The 10,211-nt window shown below is 45.0% G+C and overlaps 1 protein-coding gene across 2 annotated transcripts; it reads right to left on the reverse strand.

Moving 5' to 3' along the window:
- Positions 1-1,563: 1,563 nt before the first annotated feature.
- Positions 1,564-8,727, reverse strand: rhogd (ras homolog gene family, member Gd). Of its 2 annotated transcripts, none has more exons than XM_061233591.1 (2): positions 8,656-8,727; positions 1,564-6,395 (listed from the first exon to the last, which is right to left on the reverse strand). In XM_061233591.1, the coding sequence occupies exon 2, from the start codon at positions 6,364-6,366 to the stop codon at positions 5,791-5,793; it is 576 nt and encodes a 191-aa protein (XP_061089575.1). In that variant the 5' UTR covers positions 6,367-6,395; positions 8,656-8,727; the 3' UTR covers positions 1,564-5,790. The 2 variants fall into 2 exon arrangements, with proteins under 2 accessions (XP_061089575.1, XP_061089576.1); XM_061233592.1 differs by lacking the exon at positions 8,656-8,727 and adding an exon at positions 7,602-7,714.
- Positions 8,728-10,211: the final 1,484 nt, after the last annotated feature.

Here is a 10,211-nt window from a genome sequence, read left to right on the forward strand (position 1 = left end):
AAAGGTCACATATCTTTCAGCATTAGGTGTCGATTGATTTGAATCTTTTATTTATTTTTTTGTTTCTGGACTGATGAAAGTCGTCTGGAGCTGTCACTGTGAGCAATGACTTTTGGACTAATGCAGAATCGTGATTAGGAAGGGCAAAGATGCCGCAGCTCTATCCTAATTGCATGCAACACAGTCTCTCTCCATACACAAGTATAGAAAAGGGTAACCTTTGATCGCCATCTGGTGGCTAAAAGTGATAAAGAAGCATTTGAAGTCTGATATCATCTTGCGGAATGAATAATTATTCAGTAATAATCCTAGAGGACATAAGGCATACAGAGAATGCATTTCCAAATGGACAAGTGATTTATCAATTACACCTCTCCCCTACCACCCGCCCCACACACAAATTTACACATCCTCTAGACCCGACCTATATTCGTTTATGTTCAAAAGAAATATTCGAACAAGTAGAGAAACAATAACAAACTTCCGTAGACATAAACATTTGTTTTACAGCAGAGAGCAAAAGGTCATGCAAGACAAAGGTGAGAACATCAATCCAAACAGAATGGTTTCTACTGCCAGACGCTAATCAGTGGGGTGAGGGTTAGACCACATCCACGTTATTAACCTTATCAAAGTTATTAACGAGGAAAAGTGCAAGCAACAACTGTTACCTCCAGCCTGTATTTCCTAACTGGAAATTGCGACGCATGGGTCAGATTTATCAGCGGATTGGACTCTTTGAAATTGGAATTTTAGTAGTATTATCAGTAAACCGTGGACTTGTTGAAAGGGCTAAAATGACAATAGTTACTTTACTTTAAAATACTTGAAAATGACTTCTGCATCAGGCCAGGGCTTTGAAAAGGACGAAATGTGAGTATTTAATAAATATCTGGTGACGGAGGTACATGTGCACTCTCAATGTAGAACAGAACAGGCGTACCGTTTCCTTTCGAGGCGAAACGCGCCAGCCCAGTGTGCGTGTGCTCAGCTTTTAGCGGGGCGTGAAGTGAGTAAGCACAGCGGGGCTACAGGGTTCAGCTGCAGAAACTCCCGGGTCCTTTGTAGTGGCTTGCGCACAGGCGGAAACGGAAGCACGTTTACACAACTGCTCGCTGGATTCAGCAGCGCAACTTGATTTTAGTGCTCGCCAGTCTGCCGTGACGATGCTCTGGCAGGTTGTGTAACTCCGTCTGCTGAGAGAATGAACGATTATAATGAATCATTGAAATCCCAGCTGAGTGGACTTGTACACACAGAGGCAAATTCCCAGTGCGCTCACAGAGCAGTGCAACGTGTAGGCTAAATTAATGTTCACCGAGTGCTGCTCCACACTGCCTCACCCCAACTGAGCCAAGATGCGTATCAAATGGTGTCAGCGTCCCACGCCAGTTAGGCTAAGTGTTCTCAGTGTTTCCACTGAAGCATCCGCTCCGAACTGCTAAAATTGCCCAGTTAACGCTCACCTCAGTCTGCAACAGCAGAGACCGAGGTGACACATTTTAAAAAACAACCTCTTCAACCGCACACAACCCTAGGACAAAGCTTAAGGCCAGCCAATGCTTCATTGTCACAATTTTATTTAGCATAATTTAAAAATCATTTCCACTGTTAGTTCTTTTATACAAATATGTTTGTTATATAAAAAAAAGACAAAACAATTCCTACAAATCAAGTTCCCAGTGTATAAATTTAGTACCACACACCATAGCAGACAGGCACTGGTGGCTGCGATTGCCAGTTGTCTGCTGAGTTCTGACAGCATACCACAGTGACATCAGAAAAACAATGAAACCACCAGTTTTGTTAACCATAATTTGAACACAACTGTCTTTACACCCCAGCACATGCAGATAATATGCAATTTTGCGGCAGGGCGTTATATCCACAGATATCACACCTTTAATTCAAAGGTACCAAAACAGACAGCCCTGCCAACCGACTCCCCAGCAGAAATGCATACAATTTCCCCCCACTTTGTCCCTTTGTATTATATGATTTCTGACACATACCCAACACTGTCTTAAACACCTGTAAAGATTAAAACGTACAGATCCTCTGAACAACTGTTAAAATACCATTAGGCTTGAAGTTTACACTGCCCAATAATTTTCTGCTTCCTTGGTCTCGGAAAGCAGATGCAGCTTCATTCAGTCAACTATGTGGCCATCAAAATATTTCTGTAACTGGTAGGCTGACTCAGCACATGGATGTACGTCCACCTTCAGATATGATTTCTGTAACATGACCCGAAAATAAGGAGCCAAACCAGCTTTTATATTTGAGATACAGGAGCACGGTCTTGGACAGGCCAGCTAAAGGCAAGTTTGGACAGTGGTCAGTAATCTGCAATGCATACTATGAACAACGTAATAGGAAAAAACCTAACCATTTTAAAGCTTGGTAATGTGTGTTGATTTGTACTCAATATTTGTCAGTTAGAAAAGAAGAACATGGGCAGAAATAAGGCCAAACACTGTTGCTCAAACCCACACAGTCAAAACCTTTGCGAATGGAGGACAGTCAGTCTGAGGATCCAGCCACCTCTCAAAAACATCAGATTTGTGCAGTGTTCAGAGTCATCAACCTACGCCACAACGCAGGCGATGCATGTGAACAGTTCCGTTTACTCTTTGGCTGTGCCTTGACAAAGAAGCTCGGAAAAATAAAAGTTACAGAAAAAAATACATATGGATAAAAAGGCACTTCCAAAATGGCAGGCACTGCTGAAGGCAGACCCATTAAAATGGTGATGTAGGCCCGTTCATTACAACTGCCGACAAAAAGGTTATGAATGACATGATCGTAGGAACCTGGATTTTGTTTAATACAAGCCACTTTCAGTGGAGTAGCAACCGTCTGGCAATATGAACATTTTAAAACACTCACATGGTGGCTGCTTAAACTAAACAGAAAAACAGAAAATATGCTGCCATGATTTGAACCTGTAAATAACATCACGTCGATCACGCGCTTAAAGAACACCCGGCCTAAAAGCGATAATAGGTCATAAGAACAGTCTTAATGTAATTCGGGTGTGCAGCACATAAATTAATTTGGAACAATTTTAAAAATGAATGCTAACTGGCCGATCTACTGGCTGTAGAAGCAGAGGCAGGACGTCTCTGGCTTCCATGTGGTCTGGCATTAGGGCAGCGTAACCTTCCGAGGGTGATCGAAGCATCACAGTCTAAATCAGGCAGTCGCGGCATGTTACGCTGGACAGTAATCGATCCAGCACTTGCAAATGAAGTGGTTCAAGGACGCGTCCACAGCGGCAGGAATTCCCTGGCTCAGTGCGACGCAAACGCAGCCGGCGCCCAAGCGCTAACGGATTATGGAACAAAGGGAACAGACATTTACGCATGTTTTAACGCTCCCGTTTCAGTTTTTTTGTTTTCGTTTCTTTTTTTGGCTTTTTAAATTTGTAGATACATTCGATATTAAAACAGTCTAACCGGCAAGACAACAATTTTAAAAAAAGAAAAAGAAAAAAGAAGGATCTGGCCTTGGTCTTCAGTAAAAGTTGACCACCAGAGGGTGTGGAATCAGACAGGTCCATCCCCCAGAAGAGGTGACACACAGGGGCGCTCTGTGGCGTCACAGCCACGGGGGAGTAAACACTGCACCGCGCGTCGGCTAATCCGTCTGAGCCACCCAAAGCCGGTGTCGCACTGGCGGTGACGGCAGAGGCCAGCTGGCACTCAGGGCCCTGACTCAGGCGGTTACACTGAGGGAGGGTGGTTGTTAAGGCTTTCTGTCAACACCTGAGAGGTGCAGGGTCATGGACCGGGAGCTGCTCTTCACAGCTGGATGCTTTTTCAGAGAAAATCCTGCCCAGGGCCTTTTTTGGGAAAGGACACCTATGTGCCACTCACCCCCCTCCCCCCCACTTATTGATAACTAGACCAATATAAGTTTACCATATAAACAACCCCTCATAGCCCCACTCATTCACACACACGCACACACAAAGGTACCTATACCGATACTAAAGTCAAAAGGACTCAAATGTTCTGTCATTTTTCACACCGCTAATCGCTTTAATGAAGGCAAAACCCGCCCGCCAAGTGCTCTCCCATAGCTACCGCCTGCCGAGCAATCACCAGTCAGGGCCATTTAGCAGACTCAATTCAACATTCGTCGATTCTAAGAAAAAACAGAACGAGGGTTTAAAAAGGACCATAAAACTGATGGCGCTGCATAGTGTGTGAGGAAACTAAGTGGAGAACCTATCGAAGAGAGGCACTGAAGGAGAACGGAAATCAACAGGACCACTTAATGTTTAAAATGCACTGCAAGGCACCGTTCCCCCTGACCTAAACGTCAATACAGTAAGCAGGTGAAAAGGCACAAAGAGTCCTGGTGTGTGAAGAACAGTCATAAACCGGGAACCTCAAGGAGTACAGAAAATGGAATGGATTTTGCTTGTGGTTCATTAGCTCGGAAGATCAAAATCTGCAGCATAATCATCACAATTGAAAGGGAAAAGTTCTGAGCACGGCACATTAAGGTACAGTCTAACTGAAGCACACTAGGACACCCACTCCAGTAATAATTACTATTCTTTGTTGTTATGGGTCACTTTGGATATAAAAGGGAGGAGAAAAAAAAAAAAAAAAAAACCTTTGACATAAAGGAACTTAAAAGGCAAGCCATTTGACACATTCCTGATAAGTTACCTAACTGCAGAACACATGGCTGCAGCACTCTTATCGGGCAATACGGACATCTGTTTGCTTTACAGCTACCGGACATATACCGTTATGACAAACCCGGCCTTCTGCTGCGACAGTAAAACAGTGAACAGGAGCTCGTGACTTACGGGCCTGCCCGGCTGGGGGAGGACAGACTGATCTAATCCTGGCACTGCCCCGTTGGGCTGATAAATAACCAGACGTTCCCTTTCCATGTTTCTGCTCAGCTCGGCTTGGCTTTGTTTTGAAAGCAGAAAAGGGTTTGCTCCATGAGAAAGAGGCACGGGGTGGATGAGACGACGCAGTCAGGCTTTTCAAGTCGACGTGGGCAGTGGGCTGCTTTAGAATTTCTGGCACTTTCCAGGGGCCATGGGCTCCTCGGTGATCCCCAGCCTTCTGTTGTGGCCAGAGTGCAAGTGCACAGACCGGGACATGAAGCTGATTCCTGAAGGTGCTCTCAGACAGGGATGTCTTAAGAGGAGCCCGTTGGCTGAACTAAGGCCACAGAGCTGCCATGCAGTCATTACACCTCCTGGTCAGGAGGTGCAGGACAAGATGGCAGGGTAAAGGTGTAAAGAGAGTGCCAGGTCATCACTCCCTTCGGCACTAAACACCTGGCAGGCCACAACAGGAAAGTACAGGAAGTGATTTCCGTCTGGTGGATTATTGATTTTTTTTTTTGGCAAATCATTAGCTATTCATCCCATTTTGCATCCAGGGCCATTTTCTTGAATTTCTGAAATGGCGCTGCCTTCACCTGGCTCGGTCCAGAACTATACAGCACAACCCAAAAAGGCACAGTCGAAAGAAAGGAAGACAGGGTGCCATAGGTGGAGGGGAGGCGGAGTAACATGGAGGACAGGGTGGTGCATAAGAACAAACCCCTCTGCTGTGGCATCTTTACTTTGGCTTTTGGTTTGGGGTGAAAAAAACAACTCTGAAGACAAGTGGGAGTTGAGGGGGGGGGGGGGGGGGTTAAGGAGGAAAAAAAATGAGCGAGAGAAGAGCTAAACAAAGCATATATGGCGGCAGCAGGGAGGAGACGGCCCTCCCGCTTGGTGTCCGTGTCCACGCGCACTCCCTCCCCTCCTCACTATAAGAGCACGCACTTCTTGGTGTTCTTCTTGGCGGCGGGGTAGAGCACGGCGCGCACGGCCTCGGCGAACACCTCCCGCACGCCCTCCTGCAGCAGCGCCGAGCACTCCATGTACTTGACGGCCCCGATCTGCTTGGCCAGGGAGCTGCCCTGCTGCGGCGTGGTGGGCGCCAGGCCCTGCTCCTTCAGCTTCTTGACGGTCTCGCCGTCGGCGCGCAGGTCCCGCTTGGTGCCCACCAGCAGGACGGGCACGCTGGGGCAGTGGTGCGACACCTCGGGGTGCCACTTGTGCCGCACGTTGGCGTGGGAGGAGGGGCTCCCGATGGAGAAGCAGATGATGAAGACGTTGGTCTGCGGGTAGGAGAGCGTGCGCAGCCGGTCGTACTCCTCCTGGCCCGCCGTGTCCCACAGGTTCAGGCTGACCGTGCGGCCGTCCACGCTCATCTGGGCGCTGTAGTTGTCGAAGACGGTGGGGATGTACTCCTCGGGGAAGGCGTTGGTCGTGTAGGAGATGAGCAGGCAGGTCTTGCCCACCGCCCCGTCCCCCACCACCACACACTTTATTGTCTGCATGCTTCCTGCATCCACACAGACCGCAGAACCTGGGGAGGAGAGAGGGGGTCAGCCGGCGGAATCCAATGGCAAGCAAAAAGCCACAAAACCGGCCAGCGTGGGAGACCTCGAGCTTGTGATGGAGGGAAACAGGAAGGGATGAGCCTTTACGTGCAAGACTCTGACAGTGTTCTATAATGATTAAAAACCTGGCCTGGTAACCTGAAGGTTGCAGGTTCGATTACCGGGTAAGGACACTACTATTGTACCTTTGAGCAAGGTACACAACCTGCACTGCTTCTGTATATGTCCAGCTGTATAAATGCATGCCATGTAAAAAAAAGCAACAGAAAAAATCTGTATAAATCACTCAGCGAGATTTAGCATCTGTAAATGCCCATAATTGCAATCTAATATTTCCCCGCCATCCACAACACCAGCCTTCTGTCTCACATTTACCTGATAGGGTTCCTTTCAGTTGTTTAAAAATCGAAAGATGCATAGATAACAGAACAGACCATGATCAGCCTTAGCCTCTGCCCTCAGCTGCAAATGACACGCCCTGCAAAATGACATCCACCTCACCTGCTTCTCATCCATCACAGCTCTCTTAAGGTCTAGGTTCTCAAGCCATTTTTAAGACAAATTTAACTGAAAATCACTTCCACCTGGCAGCGAATAATCACTGGGGACCAGAGTTGACAATCACTGTTCTAATGCACATGCAATTTCTCCACAACAGAGTAAATTATTCATTGAAAACAGCAGTCATGTTTGCCACATCATCTATAATTTACAGAAAATTTTACTTGCGATGCCATATTAAATAGGGCACAAAAAGTAGGGAACCACTAAAACCGCACTATAAGCACATAACATATGACTAATTGTTATTGTTCTAACAAAGTTGTGCTTGTCCAATCAGACAAATGCATTTGGATATAGAGTTTACCAATTTAACCTTGCAACAACTGAGAATACAATTATTACCAGGCTAATCGATACAGGACTGCTTACATCAGTAAAAAACAACATTTCATTCTTAACATTTTGTAACACAGACAAGTCAAGAGCGGAAAACACCAATGCTTATCTTCGGATAGCAAGCATCTGTATATGGAACTAAATCAAGCCCTTCCCTTGCAACACTGGCAAGGTAAAGAAACTGAGAATTAAACATTATGTAATATAATGGAACATTTAAGCTTTAACGAAAGCTTAAATGCGTGCTAAATTTAAGTTTTTAAGCAAGTTACCTTCAGCAATGCTTCTACGATTTTTTTCCCCCAGCCGTCACTGTCAGGAAGAATTTGACAAGTTGTTGATTTAAGGTAACTTACTAGCTGGGTCTTGCTTCACACAAAGTTTACGCCTCAGCGTTCCCTTGAGTTAACGTAGCTACAATATTATAATTCCCAGGAACTATTTTGATACATTTGATAACGCCGACATTAGCAACCTAACGGTACACTATGCGGCATAGAAGTTACCTTACGTTAAACTACCCTGACTGAAGATCACCAAATTATTTAATTGCGATAAATTTCAGAAACAGTGGTAGCCAGCTAGCTAGCTAGCGTTACGACAAAAGTTAGCTGGCTGTCTTGCCAACAAATTGCAGAAAACATAGACTTTCCCAACAGAACAAAATGCCTTCAGACGCGTTTGTTATTGTATTAAGATAGCCATGTTACATTAATGAGATTTTGGTCAAGTCATATCAGCTGACTAGCTATGATATTTTGCATGGAACTGTTGGTAAGTTAATTTAGCTGTGTTACTGCTGTATTTGGCTAGCTAACGTTAGCGAGCTCACTACGGCATTGGGGGCTCGGCGGGTTCACCAGCTTCTTTGAATAAACCGAAAGTTGCTATCTAACAATCTGGAAACGCCTTAGCTAGCAAACGTTAGCTAACGGTTACCGATTGTTGATAAACAGTCGCAAGCTATCAAATCAAAGAATATCACTGTAAACAGCGCCAAATAGTTCAGCAGCCGGACTTAATAGCTAGCGTTAGATAGCTCGCAAACTAGCAAGCTAATATTTGGGAGACTAGTTAGCTAAGCTTGGAAACTGGCTAGCGCTAGGCAACGTAGCTAACCTAGCGGGCTCATAGGAAAATAGCTAACCTTACGTTAGCACGCTAGGTGAAGTGATTTGTGGTTTTTAAAGTTTCTTTTTTGAATGTATAACTCCGAGTGAAGTAAAACCGCGCAAAATATAAACTTCAGATATTGACACAAGTCAAAACACATTAGTGCATGAAACAGATAATATCAGAAAATAAAGTAAAGTTTAACTGTCTCACCGCCTCACTTGGGACTCGCGCTCTCTAGCTTCGTTCAGTAAGACCAGACAGAACCGCATCCGGGGAGCTGTCCCAAATAGTGACTACGCATGACTTGATGTGCAGCAGAGAACTGTGGTTAATGTAGTATTTTCTAAAAGCACATTGACTGGAAACTACGTAATCCAAACAATGCACCAAAAAAAAAAAAAATTTGTACACCCAATGTATTACTCTCTGCCCTGCCGAATCTAATTACACAGGTGAGAATTGCGAATCACATAACGACGATTAAAATAAGTTGTGATGACGCAACAAGAAAGTCGTGTACACTAATACAATCTACAAATAAGGCAAATTTGCAACAACAAAAAAAGTTTAGTGTATGCATTCATTTATCGCTAGTATGGCTGCATTTCAGATTTCAGTCGCACATTCTGCACGGTACCACCAGGTGTCATTGTTGACCGTAAAGTAGGCTAAAGCCTGAAGTTCGTCAAAACGTTTTAGTACCCTGCTGAAAAAAACTGCTGAAACTAGGCTTTGAAACCGCTGGTAGCTGGTTGACCAGTTAGACCAGCTCTATACTGAACATGGTCTGACCAGCTCAAGCAATGTTTTGAAACAGCTGGTAGCTCATATTTCAAGCTGGTCATAGCTGGATTTTACACCAGGGTACTATTGAGACTATAAGAAATGAAAAGCAAAAGTTTGTTTGAAAACTTAATATTTTTTTCTTGTGCTTTTTATGACTATAATGTGAATGATGCATCAAAGCATACAATGTGAAAAGGTCATGCAACATAAAATGTAGGACATAAAGATTAAGACAATCAACATGGGAGAGTCTGGGATCGGTTTCTGGGTAGTGAAGAAGATACTCTGGATGATCAAACTAAGCAATGAAGAGATATCCATGACCTCCACGCAGCACTTTCTGTGCATTAATCACAACACTGTGTCACTACCCTTTACTTCTCCTGCTAAGATTATACAGTGTTCCAGAGTCTCCAGGGTTCAATTAGCTGCTGCAAGAGTTCATCTGATTCCCAGGACCACAGACAGATCAAGACAAGGCACAGGCAAGTTCCATCCTGAAGGTGGTGATTTCTTCACATTCCACTCTGCCACTCCTTTTGCAGGTGAGCTGAAACTGATAGCCCCTTCCCACACAGAAGCTTTCAATTAAGGTTCACATAAAAAAAAATGGTGGCCTTTGTCATCAAGGCGTGAAAAGTGATTTGCATACTTAACACACAGCGAGAAACTGTCCAGCATCACCCCCACACACACACGCACACACATGCAGATGCTTGTACATACGCACCCAGCGACCTATAACCAAAGACACTTGAAAACAAAGAGGCTCCAGTTTATTGCTTTTCCCAAGAGTTCTGGCGTCACTTCGGCCTATAAAGAAAACTTTCCCACTGAGACCCTACCACCCCCCTCCCCCTCCCTTTATTCTGTGAGGGGATTCTCTGGGATGCTTCTAGTGTCTCCATGACAACCCCTGCGGCCTAGGGGTGCCACTGTCAGGAGATAGAAGAAAGAGAGAGACCTTTGAGTGGAGCTGA

Source organism: Conger conger, chromosome 3, assembly GCF_963514075.1.
Source record: "Conger conger chromosome 3, fConCon1.1, whole genome shotgun sequence".
Classification (NCBI taxonomy): Eukaryota; Metazoa; Chordata; class Actinopteri; order Anguilliformes; family Congridae; genus Conger; species Conger conger.